Source organism: Lagenorhynchus albirostris, chromosome 17 (assembly GCF_949774975.1).
Source record: "Lagenorhynchus albirostris chromosome 17, mLagAlb1.1, whole genome shotgun sequence".
Classification (NCBI taxonomy): domain Eukaryota; kingdom Metazoa; phylum Chordata; class Mammalia; order Artiodactyla; family Delphinidae; genus Lagenorhynchus; species Lagenorhynchus albirostris.
The window spans coordinates 80,724,351-80,750,039 of record NC_083111.1 but is presented as its reverse complement, the minus strand read 5'-3'; the positions used below and the strand labels follow the sequence as shown (position 1 = coordinate 80,750,039).

The 25,689-nt window shown below is 61.1% G+C and overlaps 2 protein-coding genes across 5 annotated transcripts; one reads left to right on the top strand and one right to left on the bottom strand.

Annotated features, from left to right (window-relative positions):
- Positions 1 to 672: 672 nt before the first annotated feature.
- On the bottom strand, positions 673 to 2,867 carry PSCA (prostate stem cell antigen). Its single transcript, XM_060127748.1, has 3 exons — positions 2,816 to 2,867; positions 1,697 to 1,804; positions 673 to 1,420 (listed from the first exon to the last, which is right to left on the bottom strand). Exons 1-3 carry the CDS (start codon positions 2,865 to 2,867, stop codon positions 1,206 to 1,208), a joined length of 375 nt encoding a protein of 124 aa, XP_059983731.1. The 3' UTR covers positions 673 to 1,205.
- A 6,301-nt stretch (positions 2,868 to 9,168) lies between these two features.
- Positions 9,169 to 24,503, top strand: JRK (Jrk helix-turn-helix protein). Of its 4 annotated transcripts, none has more exons than XM_060127272.1 (2): positions 9,169 to 9,226; positions 12,155 to 14,828. In XM_060127272.1, exon 2 carries the CDS (start codon positions 12,515 to 12,517, stop codon positions 14,099 to 14,101), a length of 1,587 nt encoding a protein of 528 aa, XP_059983255.1. In that variant the 5' UTR covers positions 9,169 to 9,226; positions 12,155 to 12,514; the 3' UTR covers positions 14,102 to 14,828. The 4 variants fall into 4 exon arrangements, 1 of the variants encoding a protein (XP_059983255.1); XR_009536294.1 differs by lacking the exon at positions 9,169 to 9,226 and adding an exon at positions 24,356 to 24,503 and having other exon boundaries at positions 11,782 to 15,078; XR_009536295.1 differs by lacking the exons at positions 9,169 to 9,226; positions 12,155 to 14,828 and adding exons at positions 20,074 to 23,278; positions 24,356 to 24,503.
- The last annotated feature ends 1,186 nt before the right edge of the window (positions 24,504 to 25,689 follow it).

The window sequence follows — 25,689 nt, the reverse complement described above, 5'->3', positions numbered from 1 at the left end:
GGGGCCAGCTGGGTTTTCAAAAGGACTTTCCCAGGTATGAAAAAGGCCAGGCAGGGGCCGTGTCCCCTGGGGCTCCCCCAGGCCTCACAGTTAGTTACCCCGGAAGGAGCCCCAAGCGTGTGATGGGAGCATCCTAGAGAGGGGAGGGGCCCGCGGTCGGGGTTGGGGAACTGGCTCAGCACTGGGGACCGTCTTGTACAGTTTGAATTTTTTGCTCTTGGTGTGAAGCCCTTACAACAAACAAAATAAGTAATTGAAGAAAGAGACAGAGGGGCTGTCCTCAAGCTGAAGGGGGAGGACAGCGCAGGGGTTCTGGCGGCCTCATGCAGCAGCAGCAGCCCCTCCCACCCAGAAATGTCTCCATGCCTTGAAGTCTCTGGGTCAGTCCTCACAGCAGAGATGGGTCCCAGTGAGCATCTGAGGCTCAGAGAGGTTGAGCAACATGTGCGAGGCCACACAGCAAGAGCCGGGAGGTCCCAGGGACACGGCCTTGCAGCAATGTCCTCCCTTCCAGGAGTCAGACATTTGCTCCTGCCCTGGCCGGAGCCAAGGGCACAGCCACAGCCACAGACGTGGCCCCAGGTGGCAACCTTTCACAGCCCTGGACCCCAACCTTTACCTCAGCCTGCAGGCATGCAAGGACAGGTTCTCTGCAACCAAGCCCATGGGCCTTTATTAAGGGCCTACTGTGTGTTGGGGTTGCTGCCCCAGGACCCCTATGATCATGGGGAGCTGTTCCCCCCTCCAAGCTTCATCTCTTGGGGCTCCCAGGACCTCACACCTCTGACCCTAATTCTACTCGGAACATTTCCTCTCAACCTTTTTGGGGCCCTCCTGAGAGCCTGCTTCATGCTGGGTGCGGGGGACACCACGGACAGGACCTGGCTCAGCTCGTGGAGGGGGCAAGCAGGGAAGGCTTCCTGGAGGAAGAAGTGCCTGAGTGAAGGTTAAGGGGTGGGTCGGAATATTGGGAGGGGGTCTGATGGGCCATCTGCACGCTGTTCCACATCACAGAGCGCAGCCTGCCGGGCGGTGGCAGCTGGGCAGGAGTCCTGGAGGGAGCCAGGGAGGGCTGGAAAGGGCAGAGGGGCATCGTCCGACCTGAGTTAGGGTTCAGAAGGGGCCATGACTGGATCGGGTGTGTGTGAGGAGTGCCCCCCGGGCACCACTGCCCAGCATGGGACACAACAGGGTCCTCCTGGATCCTACAGCTGCCCGGGGCCCCAGAACAGCAGCACACCAAGAGCGGTGAGCAGCGTCAGGGTGACAATGGCCGGCTGCAGGGCGTGGGCCCCGCTGGCGTTGCACAGGTCAGTAGAGCAGCATGTGACGTTTTTCTCGCCCACGTAGTAGTTCTCTGAGTCCTCCACACAGTGCGAGCTGCAGCCCTTGCTGATGAAGGTCAGGAGATCAGCAGCACCTGGGCGAGGCATGGGGACCACTGGGCGAGGGCCGGGCCCTGGATACTCACCCACCAAATATAGACGGGAAGCTGGGCATCTATATTTATGTGTGGACAGGAGAACAAGTGGGCAGGTGGGCAGGTGGACAGAAGGATGAACAGTCCAGCGTAGAGACCTAATCCCAGGCCCTTTGAATCCCTGCCAGTGGAGGGAAGGTGCAGGGCTTCTAGGGGATGGTGCAGGGGGCAGGGCAGGGGCACAGGGAGGCCTGCGGGGACAGCAGGGCCACTTACGGATGCGCTCAGTCCAGCACTGGGTCTCAGAGTGGCTGCAGTTCTGCACGTGCTGGCAGTGCTGGTTGCTGACCTCGGCCTGGCAGGAGTAACACTGCAGGGCGCTGCCTGCAAGGTGGGGGTGGGGTGGAGCTCAGAGGCTGCCCCGCCTGCCCTCCCACGCTGCGGGGGTATGGGGGGAACCTCTTTTTCTCATAGGTCACACACAAACTGGGGGCCCCTCACAGGGAGGGCCCCACGCCCACCCCCTTGCCTCTAAGGCCCTGTTATGATGCCCACGCTCCTGAGAGGGACGCACACCAGGCAGGTGAGGGCAGGATGGACAGGACCCTTCACACTCCCTCTCAGCATCCCCCTCCCCCCGACCCGGAGCTGTGAGCCCGCAGGTGCGCCCCTGCTCTGTCCCTGGGGGCAGTGGCCCCAGCTGTCATGATGATTAGGTCTCCTCTGGGTAAAACGATGAAGCTGGGATCCACGTCACCCCAGTGCCAACAGGTTCCCCGCGGCCAGCCTGTGCTCGGGCACCACACACGCCGGCCGACCGTGTGTCCTCGGGCACCACCACGATCCCTGCTTTCCAGAAGAGGGAGCTGAGGCTCTGAGGCCTTTACTGATCACCCGGGGCCCTGGGCCGGGAGAGTCCCTACCAGGCCCAAGTCCAGACTGGAGCAGTGCAGGCCCACAGCCTACCCCTGCTGCCCACGTCAGAAGCCGGGGCTGGGCCTGGGCAGAAGGATCTCTTCCCTCCGTCCCTCTGTGGCCCTTCTTCACTTGAGGCCCTTTGCCCCTGTGCCCCCCACCCACTCCACAGGCTCTCTGCGCATCCCTCCAGCAGCCAGGCCAGCTCCACGGCGCTGGAGGAGAGACCCCCGCGCTGCCCGGCCTGCTCCCGCCTCGGGGGACAGCTAGGAGATGACCCGGTATCCTGGCTGCACTAAGAGCTGCCCCAGGGGGAGCTGGGTGGGGTCAAAGCCCCTTCTCCGCCCCCTGCCTCGTGTCCTTCCGCCCAGCCTGCCCCCTCCTTCCTCTCTGCCCCTCTGGCCTTCCTCGATCATCCCCCCTGCCCCCCGCCCCAGCCCTGCTCCCCCCACCCTGCCCCGTGGCCCCCTGCGGTCTCACCTGGCTGCAGGGCCAAGACAGCGGCTAGCAGGGCAAGGAGGACAGCCTTCATGGTGGCGGGTAGGCAGCAGGGAGCAGACCTTGGGCGGCTTTATATGGTTCTGCTGGCTGGGGTAGGGGGGTGGCCGCCCACAGTCAACACCAGTAGCTTCCTGGCTGCAGGGCCCCAGGGCGGGGCAGGTCCCAATCTCCAGCCCCCAAACGGCTGCACCCTCCCGCTCCCTTTGGCCTTCTTTCTGCTTCGGGAAGGCAGAGCCTGCCCGGGGCAGGGGCCATTTCTCAGCCGCCCCAGGACGAGGCCCCAGACCACTTCTCCACCACCTCAGAGGGGCGGCAAGGCCAGAGAAAGGAGAGCGTATTCCCCAGATTCACTCACTCCTGTCTTTGAGCCCAGGTTGAGGGCCCCTCTCTCGGCCCCACTGTGCTCTGTGTGGGAGCCATGCTGACCCCTGTGGCTGAGTCCCACTGGGGTGACAGGCCTTGATCAGACGGCACAATCAGCAGGAAGGAAATGTGGGCTGCAGAGAGGGGGCCTGGTGGGGACCTTCTGGGGAGGCTGCCAGGGCGCACAGGTGTGGAGCACAGCATACGGGCTGGAGCTGTGGGCCTCACCCTCATGACCTCACTCAAAACCCCACCACACCGTGGCACTTTAGCTGCAAGGGAGTCCTGGAAATGCCGCGTCAGTGGCCTCTGCGGGACGAGGAGGTGACAAGAGCTCAGCACTGGGCCAGATATTTTCCATCCAGACCCAGGCCCCCTCTCCACCCTGTTTGTGTCCTGGGTCCCATAAGGATCCTATGAAGGCTTCCACTGGCCAAGACCTGAGGATGAGATGCTCAGCAGTCAGGCCACCTGTTCTGCCGCACCTGACGCCTGGGCCACCATGGCGGCAGCTGCATCCATGTCACCAGCCTTCTCCCATCACAGCAGCTCCAGCCAGCCTCTGGGACTGGCCCTTCCCCTCATTCCTCTGCACCAGGGAGGGCCGGTGGCTCCTGGCTGCTGCTGCCCTCTCAGCCTGACCCTCCCTTTGTGCCCAGTCTCCCTGGGACCCCTTGGAGTGTCGACCAGGTGGTGGCAGGCACAGGCTGCACCCACTGCCTGCTGGCCCCAGGGTGTGTCTGGGGGCGACGAGCTCCTCCTACAGGGGGAGAGGGCCTCTCATTTCCTCAGGTCTTCCTGGCCCTGTGGATGGCCTCGTGGAGCACATCTCACTCCCCTCCTTGGTTTACCCCCCAGAAAAGGGCCCAGGGCACGTCAGGGGTGGAAAGGATGTTGCCAGGCGCAACATCCTTAGGGGAAGGGGCTCCGTGGGCCGCAGGGAAGGCTGAGGGGCAGCGGATGCCTCGCAGTGGGGGGCAGCCCGGGAGCAGGGTGACAGGGCAGTGTGGGCCAGGGGTGCCCTGAGACCCGGCCCTCCCGGGATTCACAGCACTCCTGGGGTCTACCCCGACCCCAGCCTCCCGGCTCCCCCCAGGCCGGGCTCTGTCCCTTGGAGCCTGGGGCCCAGAGAGGGAGGAACTTGCTCAAGGTCACACAAAGGTGAGCGTGTCCCCTGCACCGGCGCACCTTCCTTGCCCACGCTACGTGCCTGGTACTTTCTCTCCGAACATGCCCCCCCCGCCCCCCGCCCCCTCAGCTCAGCTGCCTCACGTGGGATGTAAAATGTTTGTGCCTTCACTGTTCCCTTGTGGGGCTGCCCGTCTGCGCCCCTCCCCCACCCCAGTTCACGGGGAGCTGCGGTGCCCTGGGCTGGGACCTTTCTTATCTGTTTTGTGTTCAAGGCACCCAGCACCTAGCACCAGCCTGAAGCACTCATTCTTCAAATATTGACAGTTGCCCGTGTGTTCACTGATGTGATTTGATATGAAGTGGTTGCTGTAAGGCAGTGGTTCTCAGATGGGGGCGTTTCCGTGGCCCAGGGGACGTTTGGTGGGGCCTGAAGACATTTTCAGTCGCCCGAATGGGGGCGCTCCTGGCGTCCAGGGGTGCAGGCCGAGAATGCTTCTCCACACCCTGCCGTGCGCAGCACAGCACGACAGAGTCCTCGGCTGACGCAGGCAGGACCCGCCGGGAGCCCCGGCGGTGACGCCGCTTTGCTGGGGTTGGGACCCGCCATTCTCCCTTACGATGTTTCCCTTTGTGGTGGGAATCTCTGCTGTATCTTGGAGGCACGTAATTTGTCTGGTTGCACAGATTCACAGCCAGAGAGGAATTTGCCAGGATGAATCCCACCTGGACTCGGCCACGTCTGATGTAGAGAGGGTCTGGAGGAGACTTTGGGCTTTAGGGGTTAGTGCGGACCCTGTAATGAGTTAAGACTCCTGGGCTTATTGGGATGACGGGAATGCACCGTGCATGTGAGAAGGACGTGAATTTCGAGGGCCAAGGGCGCAGTGCTATAGGCTGAACTGTGTCCTCCCCTAATTCATATGTTAGAGCCCTAACCCCCAGCCTGATGGTTTTCAGAGAGGGGGCCTCAGGGTTGGATGAGGTCATGAGGTTGGGGCCCTCACGATGGGATTCGGTGACCTGAGAAGATGTGGCGCCAGCTCTCTCTACCACGCGAGGATACAGTACGAGGGAGCTACCTGCAAACCAGGAACAGAGTCCCCACCAGAACCTGCCCGCCCAGGAACGCTGATCTCAGACTGCTGCGCTCCAGAGCTGGAAGAGAAAAAATTCTCTGGTTTACGTCCCCCAGACTCTGGTGTTTTGTCACGGCAGCCCAAGCTGACCGAGATAGATGACCTAATGGACATGACTCAAATATAGAAGACCACGGCTGCGAGGCCCTGGGGACAGTTATTAAACTCCACTCCTAATAACAGTTTGAGCTCTGACCTGGGCCCCAAACTGAGCTCTCACTGGGGTCAAAGTCTGAGCGCCGACCCTGGGCCGGTGCTGAGCGCCATCCCGTCACTCATGCACTGGGCGTGCAGTGAGCCTCAGTGGAGCCTGGATCCTTCGGTGGGATCCAGCTTTCCGGGAAGGCCTGTGGGGGCGTGACTGCCTGCGGTCCCTCCACACAGGAATGGGGTCGAGGTGTGGCTTCGACGTGACTTCCCCTTAGCCCCCTTCCTTTCCTCTGCTCCGCGGCCACCTCCTAGGACTCCAGATTTTCCAGTTCTCTCGTGGCCCTCCACCTGCCCGCCCAAACCGGTTGGGTTCCCTGGAAACCCTGCCTGTTCACATAGCTCAGAGATTTCCCTGATCTTGCCAGTGTGAAGCTGGGGCTGCTAGGACTGGTGGGGCTGGGCACTGCGGGGAGGCAGGCCGTGTAGGTTAGACCCACCTCACAGGGGTTCCTTACCAACGGGCCGCTGCCACCTCCTGGGGCTGCCACGTGGTTCCACACTTTCCTGGACATCAGTTTTGGATGAATTCATTATTTTATGCAGAATTTATAAAAAAAATAAAGATGGGGTATACTGCAAAACTGCAACTGAATTCTCTTCCACATTTGTAGACATTTTCCTTTAGAAAAATGCATGTATCACCAGGAGGGTAACTGGTGCACTGCCAGATCCCTGACAGATTGGGGAGAGCGTCCACAGTGCCGGGCTCCCCATTATAGGTTCTCAAAGTTAAAGCCGTGTGCTGCAAGCTCCGACTCTGTGAGGGTGTCTCTGTGTGTGAAAACTGCATGTAGGAGCGACCGTGTGGAATGCATGTGTGAGGGTGTGTTCCTGGGTGAACAGTGCACGTGGAGGGCATGTGTAAATGCGTGTCCCACAGCTGAGTGTGCGTGCAGGGCACTGAGACGCCGTCCACCTGATCGGTGCGCCAGCCCCACACCGTCTGTCCTGGGCTCAGGGGTCTCTGTCCCCAGAGAGCCCTGGTCGCAGAGGTGCCCCTCCCATGTGTTCCCGAGTCCTCAGGGCCTCGGTGCCTCTCAGGACTGAGCCCCTAGCCGGCCCCCCTTCTCCTGTCCACTCCTACCTCCCCGAGTGAAGTCGGGGAGCCAGGAGCTCCGGCCACACCCCCAGCCCCCAAGTAAAGTCCCCTCTGCTGTGAGAAACCCTCGCCCTGGTTCTGGGGGGACCAGACATCTCTCCACCCGAGGGTCTGGAACCTGGGCTGGGTGCCCAGCATGGCGCAGGCCAAGGGCCATGGGCAGAGGGGCCGCAGCACTCAGGAGCCCCGTGGGCTTGGAAGACAGTGAGAGCAGGACCTCGCCAGGCCTGGTGGCCCAGGAGGACCCTTCTGGGGCACGTGGGATGCCACTGGAGGGGGCGGCGAGGGGGCGTCTGCTCAGCCAGACCCTCTCCAAGGCCTTTGGGCTGTGGACAGTCTGGCTTGGTGGGGGGGCCTGACCCTGTGCATTGGGGAGATACTTGGGGGAGGGGGCCCTCCATGCCAGGCTTCACGTGACACCAGGGGATGGTCTTCCTTCTCCTTGTCTCTTCCCGACCCCTTCCTCTCTGCCAGAGTGGACTCAGTCCTGGAGACGAGGCCGGAGGCTCCCAGTGTGATCGTGGGAGCATCGGCCCCAGCAGGTTCTGACGGGAGCAAGAGATCCGGTTCCCACAAGGTGGCAGCAGAGTGCCATGCGGGGATGAAGCCGGCCTTCCTGGGGTCAACCTCACCATCCCCCGGAGACCCCGCGGGCTAAGGGCCCTCCAGTCCGCCGGGGGCAAGGGCAGAAGCCAGGGCCAGGGGAGGCAACAGCGGGTTCAGGGCCGCCTGGGGGGAGTGAGCAGAGGCCAGACGCTGCCTGCATGTGGAGGGCAGAGCTTGGGGGTGGGGGGACAGAGAGTCAGGGACGACTCCGCGTTTTTGGCCGGAGCGATGGAGACGTGGAGCTGCCACTCACCGCGGTGGGTGGTGTGAAGCTGGAGCCCGGCCAGGGGAGGGGTGCGAGCGCAGGTGTAGAAATGCCGGCTCGAGGGTTAGAAGGCTACGTACGTCGGGACGCTGGGTAGGGCACAGGCGGCTAGAGTTTGCGGGAGGGGTCCTGGCAGGAGGCATAAATTTGGGAGCTGCCTGCCTTTGCTGGTAGGCACAGCAGGAGACTGGAGGAGATCCCAGGAGGGGGCGTGGACAGAGAGGAGAGAGCCGAGGGGTGAAGCTGGCCCGTTGGGAATCAGCAGGGGAGGGTGAGGAAGGAGGGCCGGGGTGGTCGCGTCCTGGGAGCCAAGGGAAGAAGGTGAACGAAGAGGGAGAGAACTATTCAAATCTATCCTAGCTCCCTGTTGCTGCTGCAACACATGACCATAAACTGGGCTTAAAACAACACACAGGGCTTCCCTGGTGGCGCAGTGGTTGAGAGTCCGCCTGCCGATGCAGGGGACACGGGTTCGTGCCCTGGTCCGGGAAGATCCCACATGCCGCGGAGCGGCTGGGCCCGTGGACCATGGCCGCTGAGCCTGCGCGTCCGGAGCCTGTGTTCCGCAACGGGAGAGGCCACAACAGTGAGAGGCCCCCGTATCGCAAAAAAAAAAACCCCAAAAACCCCCACACATTTATCATCTTACAGTTCTGGAGGTCAGAAGTCTGACGCGAGCCTTACGGAGCTAAAAATCAAGGTGTCCACAGAGCTGATTCCTTCTGCAGGCTCTTTTCCGTCTCCTGCAGGCCCTGCATTCCTTGGCTGGTGGCCCCTTCCTCCATCTTCTAGGCGCACACTCCATCCTGCGGCTGCTGTCACATCTCTTTTTCTCCCTCTGCCTGCATCCTCACATCCTTCTCCGGCTCTGTGCCTCCTTCCTCCCTCTTATGAGGACCCTGTGATGACACCGGGCCCATCCTCATAATCGGGATAATCTCCCATCTCAAAAATCGTAACGCAATTGCATCTGCAAAGTCCCTGATGCCATGTGAGGTGACCCAGTCACCGGTTCTGCGGATTCGAGCTTGGAGGTCCTCTGCCCCCCCATGCAAAATACATTCACCCCATCCGAAGGTCCCCCAAATCTCAACTCATTACAGCATCAACTCAAGTCTGAATGTCATCCAAGTCTCCCCAGCTCAGAAATTTCAAATCTCATCTTCCAAATCATCTAAATTAGGGGTGGATGAGGCCAGAGAGGAGGAAAACAGCGTTGGCCGGTGGACTTCGCAAAGGGAGGGGCTCAAGCACTGCCCTCCTTCATCAGAAACGTCCCCACTCGAGGCCTCCCGGCTGGGGGCGCCGGGCCCACCCTGCCCTGCTGCCACCCCTGCCCAGGACAAGAGGCCCCGCCTTTTCGGCCCAGAGATGCACCCATCTCCGAATCCGAGCCTACGGTCACCGCGCGCCCGCCGCTACCCGCGGAGACACAGAAACGCCGAGTCCCCCGGGCCGCCTAGAGCGTCCCGGAAGTGGCTGGGGGAAGGCGGAGCGGCGCGGACCGGCGGGGGGCGGGGCGCTTCCGGCCGGCGGTGGCGGCTCGGGGTCCGCACGTGAGTGGCGTTCAGGCTTCGCAGGTGAGTGGCGTTCAGGCTTGCGGGGGTGCCGGGCGCGGCCCGGGGCCGAGCTGCTGGTGCGGAGCCTCCCCCGGGTCCCCGAAACCGAGCTGGTCTCTTCGCAGCCTCCCTCCGAGCCTGGCCGGGGCTTCCCCCCGAGGAAGGACCAGCCCTCGAGGTCCCTTCGCCAGGAAGGAGCCGGCCTGAGACCTGGCTGCTTTCTTTTCTTTTTGGTTTTTGCCTTTCTGCCCCAAACGTGGCCTCCGGCGTTAGAAACTCTGTCAAAACAAGCCTCTCCCCTAACCCGAGCCGTCCCCCTGCTTCGGGCTGCCCACGGCCCCGCACCTGCGCCCACGAAGGAGGGGTCTGCGTGGGTAACTAACTGCCCGCCTCCCCTCTCTGCAGGGTGCGCACCCCCATGTCCGCCCCTGACCCAGGACCCCTCCCCATTCCCTCTTGCCCCTCAAGACTTAATCCAGCCCTTCCTCGGGCCGGAACACTTGTGTCCGGAGTATATTTCTGATAGTCGCTCCGCTCCCCACACACGCCCTTGCACACTACTGGCTACTGCCGAGGAAACGTGGTTTCTCACATCCTCCTCCTAAATTCCTCAGGCTCTCCTCTAAGGAAGAGCGTGTCCCCGCCTACAGGAAGGGGTAGAATGCAGGTGGTGCCCCACTCTTCTCTCTCCTGCCCCAACTCTGCCCCTGTGGCCCAAAAGGGTATCAGTGGCAAGGCTTCAAACCGTTTTAATTTTTTGGCCGTGTTGTTTCCTTTTGGTTTAAGAAATTGTTTCAGAAGCAATATCTGAATTTCACTTTTAAAGGAAGTTTTTGTCTCTCCAGCGGGACCGGTGTTTCCATCTCCCTTGTATCAGGCTCAGACGTGAGGAAGCGTCCACAGTGAGCCCGTGTCTGGCGCTGAGCCTCCTCCCGGTGCCACGTCTGGCCCTTCCTCCTGCCTTTTGTGCTTGGAGTCAGTCCCTCGCAAGTGACCGGGGGTCCCCTATTTCCTCCTGGTTTTTATGGTGGTTTTATATTAAATGTTTCCTTAAGGATGGATTATGGCCTTTAGTTCCCTCTGCTCTCCACAGGGCCAAGCAGTGCACAATCACACTGTCCCCCAGTAAATATTGCGTTAGCCGAAAAGGTCGTTCGGGATTTTCCCTAGCATCTTATGGAAAAGCCTGAACAAACTTTATAGCCAACCCAATAGGATGAAAATAGGTCCCAGCAGGCTCGGCACCCGCACTTTGCAGACCAGGAGACTGACTCAGAAGGGTTAAAGGACGTACCTTGGGCTGGCTGCTGACATGCCTAGGATTTGTCTTTGGGACTCTTGCTACATCTGAATAAACTTCATTTCTGTTGAGCTGTGGTCTCAAGGGGCTACCATTTTATGTTGCACACGTGAGTAGTCCTGTGGCCTCACCCGTGGCGTGAAGTTGGACAGAGCCGAGTGTGAGGGTTTGGGAGGGAGGTGAGGTGGGAGTTGCTGCCTTTCCACGCTGGGACCTGGCGACGGATGCTGTCAGCTGCCTGTGGTGCTGCCTCGGTGACCGGGTGAGAGGGAAGCCAGGGGACACAGCTGGCCGGGAGGGAGAAGACAGGACTCGTGACAGACACGCCACACGGCCCGAGCAGACCAGCCAGGGCTGGTCAGTGTGGGGATAACAGCTCTTCACTCCTCAGGGGCTGGAAGAAGTTGGCATTTTACCAGGTGACACGTGACAGGGCTGTGGTTCTCACAGGCTGCCTAGGTCAGCCAGGACCATCTGCTAAGTCCTGCATGTCTGCTCCACGGAGCAGGGAGGGGTGGGGGGCGTTTGGGGAAATTGTCATAAAGGGATGGACGTGACCAGCTGGAAGGACCGTAATGACCCAGATCTTTATGAGGATGAAAGGTAGATGATGATGAAAGACAAGTTAGACCAGAGCTGTGGGCTTTATATAAGTCACTTTTCTTTATGTTCTCTTACTAGCTTTAACCAAAGAAGTGTATGTCAACTTAAACACGAAGTTTACTACTTACAAGTTTACATAACTGATGCAGGAAGACCACCCTCCTCCCAGCGGGGCCAAAAGACAGTTCTCGTATTTTTGTTTCCAGCATGAATTAGTAATTTATTCATAGAGTGTTCTCGATCCACAAGTATTCAGGAAGCCCGCTCTGACCTGGCCCTTTCCAGTGTCCTGTGTGTGTGTAAGGGAGGGAGGGTGCGTGTGAGTGTTGTTTGCACGCTCACGTGTGACTGTGCGTCCAGAGGCATCCTTGGCATCTGAGCATGTCACTGTGGGGACCAGTAGCTGAGAGACTGGCAGCCCCTCTGGGAGGAGCCCGAGGCCTACCAAGGCCTGGTTTTCTAGAAGCAGTTTGGGGCCTGCTGTCAAAGAGGGGGTTTGAGGGAACCTTGTTTCAGAAGAGGTTTGCAGGTTCCTCAGCCCCGGAAGTCTAGAGGAATCCCTGCCCCCTGCAGCACCTCCATCCCCTGCCTTGGCCGCCCTCAAAGGAACAAGGGCTTTGTGAAGGTGGATAGGTCAGGTGGGCCGAGAGCAGCTACAGCGGGAAGGTTGGTTCTGGAGGTGGGACGTGGCTCTGAGGTCGCCCAGCGCCTATGGCTTCCTTGCTTCATCCAGTGGCATCGCCCTTGGCGTTTTCCCAGGAGGCCAGTTTGCTTCCAAGAGAGCCACTTTCAATTTGGAGCCGTAGCGAGCGACTCAGAGGTCACTGTGGAAGCTGAGAAGTGCCAGTGTGCCCAGCGCGCCAGGCAGCCCCCCTCTGCCGGGCAGGCCTCTTCCCTGTGCCACCTGCCGGCCAGCTCGCGTGTTCATCGCCTCCACGACACCGCCCCCTGCCGCTCCCCAGCACGTCGAAAGTAGCGGATGTGCCTACGGTGGTCGCGGCACGGGCTCCGTAACGTTTTTCTTTCTTCCCCCTTTTGCTTTCCAGCTGCTAAAGCACGATGTGCGTGAGAGAGGCACCCACGGCTCAGACGGTGAAATCTCGATTTGCCGGAAACCAGCTCCCGGGGCCCCTTTACCTTCCGGTCCGTGTTTGAGGGGAGAAGCTGCCACCGTCCCTGAAGAGAAGGCTGGAGATTCCAGCCGTGGAAGCCTCGGGCGGCTGACGCTCGTCCCCCCTGCAGAGAGGGCCGGGAAGCTGCCTGAGCCGAGAAGGGGCCTTGGCTTGTGGCGGCCCGCATCAGCAGGACGCCAGTGGGCGAGGGAGGTGGGAGGGGAGGGAGGCTTGGAAAGGCCTCCAGTACTGGCTCAGGTGCGACCCCTGTCGGCCGGGACGAGCCCCCTCCTCATGGCCTCCAAGCCGGCTGCCGGGAGGACCCCGGGGGAGAAGCGCAAGAGGGTGGTGCTGACCCTGAAGGAGAAGATGGACATCTGCCGGCGCCTGGAGAAGGGGGAGAGCAGGAAGGCGCTGATGCAGGAGTACAACGTGGGCATGTCCACCCTGTACGACATCAGGGCCCACAAGGCCCAGCTGCTACGCTTCTTCGCCAACTCCGACTCGGACAAGGCCCTGGCGCACCGGCGCACGCTGCACACGCCCAAGCTCGAGCACCTGGACCGCGTGCTGTACGAGTGGTTCCTGGTGAAGCGCGCCGAGGGCGTGCCCGTCTCGGGCCCCATGCTCATTGAAAAGGCCAAGGACTTCTACGAACAGATGCAGCTGACCGAGCCCTGTGTGTTTTCTGGCGGCTGGCTCTGGCGTTTTAAGGCCAGACACGGCATCAAGAAGCTGGACGCATCCAGCGAGAAACAGGCGGCCGACCACCAGGCTGCAGAGCAGTTCTGCGGCTTCTTCCGGAGCTTAACCGCTGAGCACGGCCTGTCCCCCGAGCAGGTGTACAACGCCGATGAGACCGGCCTCTTCTGGCGCAGCTCGCCCAGTCCCAGCCCGGAGGGCGGGGCGGTGCCCGGCCCCAAGCAGAACAAGGACAGGCTGAGCGTCCTCATGTGCGCCAACGCCACGGGCTCCCACAGGATCAAACCCTTGGTGGTCGGGAAATGCGGCGGCCCCAAGGCGGTCCAGGGCATCCAGCACCTGCCTGTCGCGTACAAGGCCCAAGGTAACGCGTGGGTGGACAAGGAGATTTTTACTGACTGGTTCCATCACATCTTCGTGCCCGCGGTGAAGGAGCACTTCCGAGCCGTGGCTCTGCCCGAAGACAGCAAGGCCATCCTCCTGCTGGACGGCTCCCGCGCCCACCCGCGGGAGGCCGACTTAGTTTCGGAGAACATTTTCACCATCTTCCTGCCCGCCAGCGTCACCTCCCTGATCCAGCCCATGGACCAGGGCATTCGCAGGGATTTCATGAGGAACTTCGTCACCCCTCGCGGCACGCTGCAGGCCTTCACCCCCCGCTGCAGCGTGCACGACGCCGTGCTCGACGTGGCCTGCGCCTGGAACGCGGTGCCGGGCGCCGTCTTTAGCCGGGCCTGGAGGAAGCTGTGGCCCGAGGTCACGCTCGTCGAAGGCTCGTCTTCAGAGGAGGAGCCCGAGCGCCTCAGGACGAAGCCTCCCGACCAGACCTTCGTGCACATCCCCGGGCTCGGGGGAGGCGACCCGGCCCGCCTTGGGAGCGCGGCCACGGGGAGTCCCGAGCTGGCCGAGGCGGGGGTGGGTGACGAGGCGGCCTGGGAGCAGGCGGCTGCATCCTTCGACGCTGTGGTGCGCTTTGCGGAGGGGCAGCCCTGCTTCTCGGCCCAGGAGGTGGGCCAGCTGCGCGCGCTGCGCTCCGTGTTCGGCAGGCGGCAGCAGGCGCAGCGGTGCAGCGCCCTCAGGGCCGCAGTCAAGCTCGAGGCGCCCTGGGAGCACGCTGGGCCTCGCGGCGCCCCGCCTCGCTCCCCTCTGCCCGGCTCGTCCACAGCGGGTGAGGCCTGAGGCAGCGGGGCCCGACCTGCGGTCTCAGGGGTCACGTCCCTCAGGACGGCCCGCCCCGTCGGGGTTTTGCCGTGTGGCCTGTCGTGCCACATGGGTCCCAGGGGGTCTTCCTGAAGGGCCCACCCAGACCCAAAACGTACCGGAGCCTCCGGTGGCCGGAAGCCAGCCTCGTGTTCTCTGGCTGCGCCTTGCTTTGTCCGAGGGTGGAGATGTCTCTCTGTCCAGGTGGGGAAGAGCCGCCTTCAGCCGACCAATGGCGGTACCCGCTGCCGCTTGACCGGGCTGGTACTTCCTGTGGCCCACCGCTCCCCTCCTCCAGGACTCAGTCTGCTGGTCTGGGGGCCGGCCCTGAGTCGGGCAGGTCACTGAGGGCGGGACTCAATAGAATAAGAGTCGGTGTGGGCCCTGCCTGTGGCTCTGCAGGCCACACGTCCCCCTTCAGTCGTGAGCTCACGTAGCAGCACGAGTTTCTCCATGTTGCCAGCACATCCCGCCTCTCAGGCTCAGACCCCAAGATGCAGCAGGCTGCGCGCCTACTTGATGTGGTAGAAGTGCTCCGTTAAAGCCAGCAGGAGCGGGCGGCTGGGCCCGTCACCCCAACGTGGGGCCACAGGGCACTGCCAGTGTGTCGAGCATCTTGGCTCCGAGTCCAACCTACAGGCCTCATCCCCCATAATTTCACCTTTACAGCCCCTGCATTAATAAACTTTGACCAGATGTTCAGAAATTAGCCTTAGGCGATATAACAAAAACAGTAAAGCTCGCAGCTGAGCTGTCTAGCAGGATTTGAACTCCTGTTTTCAGCTGTGGAAAGCTGGCTGTGCTGGTGGTCTCGCAAAGGCCGGTCGCGGGATGGCGCGGCTGTGTTTCCTGTGTTGCAGCTGATTCCCACGTTCTGCCATGTCGCTCATCAGCACAGCCGTAGGACAGAGCCCCTTATCGGCCGTGGTCACCCTCTTCGAATGTACGTGAAATGGGTGAGCTTTTCTGTGCTCTTTTCACTGCTTCGCCTTCAGTTGCATCCCCTTCTTGGGTAGCTGAATCGGCACGTAGTTTTCACTCCTGTGTTTGTTGCGTGCCGAGAGCCCTCCATGAGAGCCGAGGAGAGCTGAGGGCCTGCTTCGCAGTCGGCTTCTCTGGTGTTTCTACATCTTTCCCAGCAGTGCGGTGGCAGTCACGGCCGGCCTGGCGCTGCTCTAGTGCGGTGGCAGTCACGGCCGGCCTGGCGCTGCTCTAGTGCGGTGGCAGTCACGGCCGGCCCGGCGCTGCTCTAGTGCGGTGGCAGTCATGGCCGGCCCGGCGCTGCTCTGTGGACCGTGCGTTCCCTGCTTCAAATGCGGGTATGAAGATTGTGAAACAAGCACAGATCGTTTTCACAGTGTCGTTGCTGATTCTTTGGGCCAGATTGCCTCCTGCTGTGTTGTCACATCGGTTTCCTTCCCGTGTTTGGGGCGACATCTGTGCACCGTGTACTTCTGTGCCACTTTTGGACTCCTGTGTGTCCCCTGTGCGGTTGAATTGCAGCTGCTTGAGGTGTTGACAGGGTTAGATGTCAGGGGCGGCAGCGTGGAGATGGACAGACACGCGGAGAAGCTCCCTCCCCACTGTCAGCCCCTCGACCCCAGCCCAGTGGTTCTGGAGTAGCGGGACTGTGCTGGGGGGGGGACGGCCCCCCGTGGGTGCTCTGTCCCCACCAGACTGTAGACCCCAGGCCAGACTCCTGTCCTGCCCTCACAACCTGCCCCCGTCCTGGCTGTGTTGTGGCCGATCAATGAGCACTCGTCACGGACCGGCTGAGGGAGTCTGTTCTCCTTCCAGGACCAGACACGCCCCCTGTGCTGCGTTGTTCTTCAGGGGCAGGACTCGGCCCTGCCTGCTTCCCTCTCCCTTAACAAGCCGGCACGCCCCCTCCTCATGGCCTCAGTGCTGGAGATCCTGGGCGGTGCGAGGTTTCTCGGGGTGCAGACTGAGGTGCAGCGTGAGGTGCGCGTGCCCGGGGAGGACCGGAGCCCGGCGGCGCCCAGCTGCCCATGGGTGCCCCCGCCTCCGCCCCGCCCCCGAGTGCCCACCCCTGGGGCTTTGCTCTTCACTCACCATCCAGTTTCTGAGAGCCTCAAGGGGTCAGAATGTTCTGGTCTCAGAATCTTTGCTAAACAGTCTTAGGGGGCCCCACTGGACTGGGTGCGAAATCGGAGCCGGGTGGGAAGGCCTCCTCATCCGCCCGTGCATCGACCCCTCTGTCTCCTCTCCTGAAGCCCCCGGGGGCAGTGGGGTCTCCGTCCCGCTGGCAGAGCCTCTTCCAGGCCCCCTGCTCACCCTGCAGGGGCAGCGAGCTCAGGCACAGCGGGAGTGGTGCACACTCATCCCGCCCCAAGCAGGCAGCACGGGTGCCCTGGGATAAGCCCAGGAGTCGTCCCTGTCGGGACTCGGCGGGCCCCTTCCGGTCTGTTTGCCCACCTTGACCTTCCCCCTTCTCGGTGGTCAAAACGACTTGGCAGACCCCGAGCTGGGAGGAAGCTGCCTGCGGCCGCACCGTGTCCTCAGCCTCTCCTTCCCTCCGCGGGAGGAATCGGGGCGTCCCTGGAGCTGGACGGGCAGCAGGTGCCACCCCTGCCTGTGGTGGATAAGGGACCGTTCCTGGGCACTGCCCGCAGTGCCGGGATCCAGGGAGAGGAGACCAGAGTCTGTTGGGAGGCCTGGGGCCCCCGACTAAGGACAGGCAGCCTCCCCGGGGTTGCCCCTTGCCTGAGCCTGGCCGAGCAAAGGCTGGACTCGCAGGTTGTAGATGGAATTCAGGCATCTGCCAGGGGGCTGGGTGGGTCGGTGGTCCTTCACAGTCTCTTTTGCTTTGGATCCGCTGCCTGCAGTGCCTGCTTCCCAGTGCTGGGGGGTCTGCAGGCGCCCCAGGTTAAACCCACGGTGTGGGAGGTCCTGGAGGTCCTCCAGTTGGGGAAGGCTGAGCCTGCATAGGGGTCTGGGGTGAACTGCCCCGCCTCACCAGTGTTTCCTGCGGGCGGGGGTGGGGGTTGCGGGGGGAGGCAGCTGAGGCCCTGCCCTGGGCGTGTCCACGTGGTAGCACTCACACCTCTGGTGAGCCAGGTGGTGGGGTAGGGGGGATTGGAGGGTGGGTAGGTGGAGGGCAGATGAATGAAGAAAGGAAGGCAGGCAGTTGCAGCCTCTGCTTGGACCTTTTTCGGCCAGGATTACCCAGGTCGGAAGGCAGAGCCCTTTGGAGGCAGCTCGGGGCCACCGTAGCCAGATGTTTCTGGAGGGATGGAGGTCGGCGGCAGGGACACATGCTGCTTCTGTTCCTGGGAGGCTGTGGCACAGGGGCAGCAGCATTTTGGGCAGACAGGACCTGCCTGGGCAGCTGCAGGAAGGAGGCGTCCACAGGCACCAGCATCAGTGGGTTTTCTTGGTTCGTAAACGTGCTTCTGTTTCGTCCACGTGTAGCGTTGCTCAGCGCCTGCTGCGTGCTGGGCATTGGGCTCAGCTTGAGGCCAGAGGGTGGTCAGACAAAGCCCCTGTCCTGCGCTCAGGGAACACAGGTCTCCCGAGAAGGGCTGCTGGGGCGGCCGCCCTGTCCGGCAGTTGCGTTCCCGGGTCGCAGCCGCTGTGTCCGTGAGGACGCGGGGCACGTTGCTGAGGGGAGCCCAGGTTGTGTGTGAGGATGCTTCACCTGCGTGGCAGGCCCGGGAGGCCTGGATTGCTGCCCCTTCCACCTACCACTCAGCTCCGGAAGCAGGGCTGTCCCTCACCCCCAGCCCCAGAGCTGTGCGCAGAGGTTCTTCCCGGGGAGGAGCGGGCCGTGGGACAGAGCTCCTGGCCCCTCTGCTAAGGAGCTGACTTGGTTTGCTGCAGAGTGTGGAGAAGTGCAAGCCTGAGGCTGCTCTCAGAAACCGGACGTCGTGGAGAAAGGCCAGTGGGAGGAGATTGATAGATGTACTGGTGATGCAGGCTAAACTGTAGGCTGTCTGTGGGTCAGGGAAAAAATCTCAAGCACTGAGCTCAGTATCGATTCCTTCAAAGGAGCCAAATTTGACTGGATTGGTCTGAGAAGCAGCGTACACCCAGGGCGTTGTTAAAAACAACAGAGCAGACGGCCAGCTGTGAGTGGAACTTAACAGCTGGCTGTGGGCAGGGGCCACACAGAGCTTTGGCAAAACCACTGCCATGGGGTGGGAGGTGGGCGGAGTGGGGGCCTGCTGGAGGCCGCACCCCTGAGAAGGAGCATGGGGGCTCCGTCAGGGGCTGCAGGGGAGGCACTGAGGTGACCCAGCCAGCCAAACATGAAGCAAACAGATCACAAGTCCCAGTTTGGGGTGACCAGTACCCGGAGCTGGTAGATATATGTCCTAAAAGGATCCGTTTCCAACCAAACATTATGAACATGCAAAGAAACAGGAAAATACGGCCACATACCATATTGTTACCAAAAAGCAGGCAACGGACACTGCCTCAGGGAGTGAGATGTTGGATTTAACAGGAAAAGACTTCCAATTGGCCTTTACAAATGTGGTCAGGGAACAAAAGGAAACCATGATTAAAGAAGTAAAGGGGGAAAAAAGAAAGGAAGGTATCAAGTAGAGAGTATCTATAAAAAGATTATAAACAAAAAGTTACTTTAAAAAACCTGGAGGGACTTCCCTGGCGGTCCAGTGGTTAGGACTCCACGCTTCCACTGCAAGGGGCACGGGTTCGATCCTTGGTCGGGGAGCTAAGGTCCCACATGCCGCGGGGCGTGGTCAAAAAACAAACACACCCTGCTTCTGTGACCATCTTATTTTTATTTTTTTGCAGTACACGGGCCTCTCACTGTTGTGGCCTCTACCGTTGCGGAGCACAGGCTCTGGACGCGCAGGCTCTGGACGCGCAGGCTCAGCGGCCATGGCTCACGGGCCCAGCCGCTCCGCGGCATATGGGATCTTCCTGGACCAGGGCACGAACCTGTGTCCCCTGCATCAGCAGGCAGACTCCCAACCACTGCGCCACCAGGGAAGCCCTTCTGTGACCATCTTAAAGGAAACTCAGCTATCTTAATTAAGAATAGACAGACGACACCTTAATACAAGTATTAAAAAAAAAAAACAAAAAACAAAACAAAACAAAACAAAAAAAACATTCCTCTTAAAAAAAAAAAAAACATGGAAATTCCAGAGTTGAAAAGTACAACAGATGAAAAATTCACTGGAAGCGCTGTACAGTAGATGTGAACTAACAGAAGAATTAGCGATCTTGATAGCGCTCGAGATTGATAGATTATTCCATTCAAAGAACAGGATGGAAAGAACGAAGAAGATGGATGGTCTCAGAGCCACGTGGGACAGTCTCACCCACTGCCCAGAAAGGAAGACCGAGGCGGGAGTAGCAGCCTGGTCCTCCGTCGTGGTTGGAGGTCATGGCGCTGGGACCTCAGCCCTCCCGAGCCACCGCTGCTGCCTGCCGCCTCTCCTACCCAACCGGGCCTACGGGGGGCACAGGCCTTCGCGGGTGGACGTGGGGCCTGTCCCTGTGACGGCCCCATTTCACGGAGGGGTCCTGAGGCCTGCCCCAGACCGCAGACTTCCTGCTGTGTGACGCCCGGTCAGTGTGGCCACCGCTGTGGACTTTGGGCAGGAGGGGATTCTTGGGCAGTGCCGGAAGGGTGGGCTGGATACCCCAGGCTCAGTGGGGGAATGGCCACATCCCTCTGACACGTGCGCAGGCAAAAAAAGCCCATCGCTACCGCAAAAAAAAAAAAAAAAAAAAGGCAAGAAACAATCAGGCAAAAATAATTGGGCTTCCCTGGTGGCGCAGTGGTTGGGAGTCCGCCTGCCAATGCAGGGGACACGGGTTCGTGCCCCGGTCCGGGAGGATCCCACATGCCGCGGAGCGGCTGGGCCCGTGAGCCATGGCCGCTGAGCCTGCACGTCCGGAGCCCGTGCTCTGCAACGGGAGAGGCCACAGCAGTGAGAGGCCCGCGTACTGCAAAAAAAAAAAAAAAAAAAAAAGCCCATCACGCTGGCCAGGGCCCAGGAACTGGGCTCTGGAAGCGAGTCCTGCTTCTTGTCGTGAGCAGCCCCAGTGAGAAGAGGAGCCAGAGGCCCAGCGGGGTGGGGGCCCCAGCGTAGCTCCTGGGGTCTGGGTTTCACTGGCTGCCCCCAGCCCCTGGCAGAAGCCAGGCTGTGAGGTGTGGTTGTCACCCCTCTGACACAGCCTCTCCAGGGACGGTCTTCCAGCCTGGGGCCAAGGAGTGTGTGGATGTGGAAACTGCAGGGGGTTGTGGCACCCTCACAGACCCTTCCAGACCAGGGGCCTGGTCACACGCTGAGCCCTTTGTTCTGTCTTCAGGGTCTGCACAGTGCCCTCTGCTGGGCTCATGAGGGAGTGTAGGTGGCCCCAGCCTAGAGGCTTGAAGGAGCTGGAAGGTTCCTGATCAGCCAGGACTCAGGGATCTGCTGTGCTTGGCCTGGGTGAACCCTGACCCTGGTCCCACGCTGAGCCTGGCCCTGGTCCCACGCTGAGCCTGGCCCTGGTCGCACGCTGAGCCTGGCCCTGGTCCCACGCTGAGCCCTGGCCCTGGTCCTGGTCCCACGCTGAGCCCTGACCCTGGTCCCACTCTGAGCCCTGGTCCTGGTCACACGCTGAGCCCTGGCCCTGGTCCCACTCTGAGCCCTGACCCTGGTCCCACGCTGAGCCCTGACCCTGGTCCCACGCTGAGCCCTGACCCTGGTCCCACACTGAGCCCTGGCCCTGGTCCTGGTCCCACGCTGAGCCCTCAGCCTGGCCCCCATGTTCCCTTAGCTCATAAGGAGGGCAAAACCAGGGAGCCTGGAGCCCTGTGTAGGTTTCACTCCTTTCCTGGGGGAAGGCAAGAGCCTTTGCTGACCTCCTCCCTCCTCCCCCACATGTGACTCAGTGCTCTCTGTGGTCACAACACTCCCCCTCCTCCGCCCCCGCCCCAACTCCAGGTGCAGTGCGGTTCCAGGCCCTGGGTGACAGTGTCCCGGGGGTGGAGAGTGACTGTGAAGCTGACTCACTGCACGGCGGGGGAGGTGTGAGCGTCAGAGCTGGGCTCGCCCAAACGCAGACCCCAGCTGGTCCAGGCGGCTCCTGCGGGAGCATCAGGGCTGCGCCAGGCCCTGGTCATCGGGTGGGCAGGCGCACACAGGGCCCAGAGCCGAGACCCTTCCAGCCAGCCCCATTCGCAGAGACCATGGGGCTTGGGGGCCCAGCAGCCAGCTGCCCTGCCTCTGCCCCTCCCTCTCCAGGGACCTGGGCTCTGGCCCCTCCCAGTCACGAACTGGGGCCAGTGGCCTCTGGCTGCAGAAGTCAGGCTGTAGGCTTTGCGGTGGGGAGGGCCCCAGAGAGCCCGCCGGGGGCATCCTGCAGGGGCGGGGAACCTCCTTCTCTGTCCAGCCTGGCCCTGTGCTCACTCAGACACAGGTCCCACCTCCACAGGCCTGCAGACAGACACCGGTGGAGCCCAGGGGCTGGGAGTCACAGGCTGAGAGAGCTTCCCAGGGGGACAGTGGGAGGCCAGAAGAGGCCTGTGAGAGCAAAAGGCCAGTGTCCTGGAGGGGGTGGGACCTTCCTGTTGGGGGCCCCTCTGCCAGGCTGTGGTGTCCCGACTGCAGTGGGGAACCTCTGAAGGTGAGGATTGGGGTACAGAGGTGTGAAGAGTGAGGGGCGGGGGAGCGGGTGATGGGCAGGCCCTGCGCCCTTGTTCCCCAAGGCTTCGGTGTGAGCTCAGGCCTCCAGACACCGAGACACTGGCCACCACGAGAGTGGGCGGGGCCTCACTGCAGTGGAGAAGATGGACACCGGCTTTTATGTCTGGACCTGGCATGAGCGGGGGCCTGTGCCCGGCCTTCCCGCATCCCTGCAGTTCCCCAACAAGGCCTGGAGGTGGCCCTGCTCCCCACTTCCAGATCAGGACCCCACGGAGCAAGGGTGAGGTGGCCCTGGGTTCAGGTCCCGACCCTGTATCCTCCAGGCTCGCTCTCCATCTCTCCGCCACAAGCAGCGTACCCGCAGCCTGGCCAACAGCTATGGGAGGCTGAGGCCCCACTGGCAGCAGACGGAGAAACGGAACAGGAGGGCGAGAGAGGGTGGGGGGTAGGGGGCAGCCGGAAGAGGGGTCTAAGGAGGGATCTGTTAGCTTAGGAAGCAGCTTGGGCCCCAGGATGCTCCTCTGAGAAGGGGGCTCAGCTGCGGTTTCCAGCGAGTGGGCATCTGTTCCCTCATTTTATTAATAACGCAGAACAGTGATGTCACTGGGCTCTCCGTGAGCCAGCCACTCCACTGACCGATTCTTCCTAATTGCGAAAAAGGAGTCTAGGTGTCCTTGGGAGGCTCTGCAGCGGATTCCACGAGGCCTTGAGTTGCCGCTGTCCACTAGACGCGGGCGTCTGGGCTGCCCCGCCATCCTAGAAGGGGTGCCCAGCCAGCAGGCGCGGTGACCTCGGCATTGAGGCTCAGGCCTGGTGGTCCTGGGCCTCCAGAGAGATACTGCTGGGCACCAGGCTGGCAAAGCAGCCTGGGCCGGGGGTGGGCAGCTGCTGCTACACCCCAGCTGGAGACCTGGATGAGACCATGGGGCGGCAGCTAAGGGTGAGAGCTTGCGGCGCTGGCCGGCCCGGTTCAGTGCCCGTCTCCTTGCCTCCCGTGGCCCTGCTGTCGCCTCCACCCCAAGCAGCACTGGTCCTCGTTCAGTGGTTTGTCACTGAGAGGACTGAAGGTCGGACGTCAGAACACAAAATGGGTATTTCCGCAAACGCTTCGAAGTTCACCACCCACCTCAGCTCTGGTTCTCACAGGAAGGGACTTTCTTCTTTAGTGACAGAAAGGTCCTCCCAGCTTGTTTGCAAGAACGGGGGCTGGAAGCCACGCTCTGTTGAGGACAAGCACAGTGCTCCCTGCGCCCTGCCCCGGGTCCGTGCGCGGCCCACGCTGCAGTTGCATCTGATCTGTCCAACAAAGCGGAATCTTCCAGACACTTGACGACAGGGCCTCATCCGACCACTGGGTCACAGCTGTCATCCCATGATTCAGACACCTCTTGGAGACCCTTCTGGGGGGCTGGAGATGGGGCCACCTGGACAGACAGCCGCCCACTGCCCCCAGAGGGCAAAGTTGTCCTTATAGGAAGCAACGGTCTGGAGTTGGATGGTGAACTCCTTTTCTCCAATTAGGAAGGTGGGTTCAAGTGCGTGGCCACAAGAGCACGACTGGAACTTGAGCCCAGGTCTGCCTCCCTCAAGGCCCTCACTCTTCATCAGTGAAATGCACCGCCAGCCAGAGGGCAGGCGGGTCAGGGTGGTCGTGTGGATGGTGAAGGTGGTGATAGTGATGTCGATGGCTGTGCTGGGAATGACGGTGGGGTGCGGTGGTTACGGAGGGTGGAGAGGAGATGGTGGGACACGGTGACAGTGGTGATGGTTGTATGTACTGTGCGCAGTGGAGGTGGTGGCTTTGACGGTGGTGACAGGAGTGATGGGGGGTGGAGAGGACAGTGGGGCTGGGGACGGTTGATGGTGGAGGTCACGGTTATGATGGGGGGTGTGGTAGAGGTGACAGTAATAGTGGATGAGGACGAGGATGCTGGCGATGGGGGTGCTATGGTCTGGATGTTCGTTTAACTGCTGAAATCCTAACCCCTAAGGTGATGGTACTTGGAGGTGGGGCTTTGAGAGGTGGTCAGGTTATGAGGGTGGAGCCTTGCTTTGGGTTAATGCCCTTAAAAAAGAGACCCCAGAGAGCCCCCTTGCCCCTTCCATCACCTGAGGACACAGTGAGGTCTGCAGTCCACAACCAAGAAGAGGGCTTTCACCAGAACCCTACCACCCTGGCACCCTGACCTTGGATTTCCAGCCTCCAGGACGGTGCGAAGTCAGTTTCTGTTGTTCACGAGCCCCCCCGGCGGTGGTATTCTGTTCGGAGCAGCCCGAGTGGAGGCAGGCGGGGATGAAGATGGCGTGGCGGCAAGGGTGCTGGTGCTGAAAGCGGGGCAGTGAGGAGCTCGTGTGATGGTGGTCGTGGTGGTTTTAACGGTGGTGGTGATGTTGGGGATGGTGGGTGCTGTGCATTGGATTGTGTCCCCCTGCCCAGAGTCATGTGACGAAGCCCTAACCCCCGCAGGACAGTGTTTGGAGATAGGGTGTTGAGGAGGTGATTATGGTGAGAGGAGGTCATGAGAGTGGGGCCCTAATCTGATAGGACTAATGCCTGTATCCGAAGAGGGTGATCACTCTCAGTTTCTCTCTTTCTCGCAAGCCAAGAAAAGGCCCTGTGAGAACACTTCGAGAACACAGCCATCTACTAGCCAAGAGAGCTCTCTCCAGAAACCTAATGGGCTGCCACCCGTATATTGGACCTCCCAGCCTCCAGAACTGTGAGAAATAAATGTCTGTTGTTTAAGCCACCCAGTCTGTGGTATTTTGTTGCAGGGTTCTGAGCTGACTGAGACAGTGGGGATGGTGAGGGTGATGGTGGTGATGGAGGTGGTGATGATGATGGTGATAATGTGGTGGTGATGGTGGAAATGATGATGACAGTGGTGATGATGAGGGTCATGGTGGTGGTGATGGTGGTGATGGTGATGATGGTGGTGATGATGATGACAGTGGTGATGAGGGTGGTGATGATGATGGTTATGATGATGGTGATGATGAGGGTGATGATGTTGGTCATGGTGGTGATGACGGTGGTGATGATGATGACAGTGGTGATGATGGTGGTGATGACGGTGATGACAGTGGTGATGATGAGGGTGATGATGGTGGTGATGATGATGGTTATGATGATGGTGATGATGAGGGTGATGATGTTGGTCATGGTGGTGATGACAGTGGTGATGATGGTGGTGATGACGGTGATGACAGTGGTGATGATGATGATGGTGGTGATGACGGTGTGACAGTGGGCACGATGATGGTGATGGTGATGATGATGGTGATGACGGTGGTGATGACGGTGGTGATGATGGTGGTGGAGGGGGTGGCAGTGGCCATGGAGGAAGTGGTGTGACAACGATTACACAACTTGCAAGTGGGACACTCAGAATTCAGAGCCTGGACTGTGGGCCATGGGTGTCACTTGAGTGCCTCTTGCTGAGGGTGGCGTGGGGGGAACACAGGTGGCACGTGAGCCTGCAGGCCTGGCTGGGACGGCCCTCCAGGATACCACCTCCCGCCTCCCCAGGCTCACTCTCATCTTGCCAGGGGAGACACCTAGATCCTGTGGGCTCCTGACGTGGCATTTTACGTTTATTTAGAAAAATGCGGCGCCTGCCCAGTTCGGCGAATGTGGCTTCCTCGTGCGGTGCTTAGGCTGTAAATGGAGGGCCCATTTCCACTTGGCTGCCCCCGGCAGGGGCTGGGGTAGCAGGAGATGGACGGCTCCCCAAGCTGCCCCTGCCCATGGAAGCGGGTGGTAGGCGGTAAGTTGCTGGGTGACGGGCCGGCTCGGTTAGGTCCTGGGGCCGAGCTGGGCTGGGAGGAGGGCCTGGGAGGGAGGGCAGCGTGTGGGAGTCCTGACTCTGCAGGGGAGGGGAGAGGCCAGTGTCTAGGGGTGTCTCAACTCCTCCCCGAGGCTCCCCAGTCTCTGCC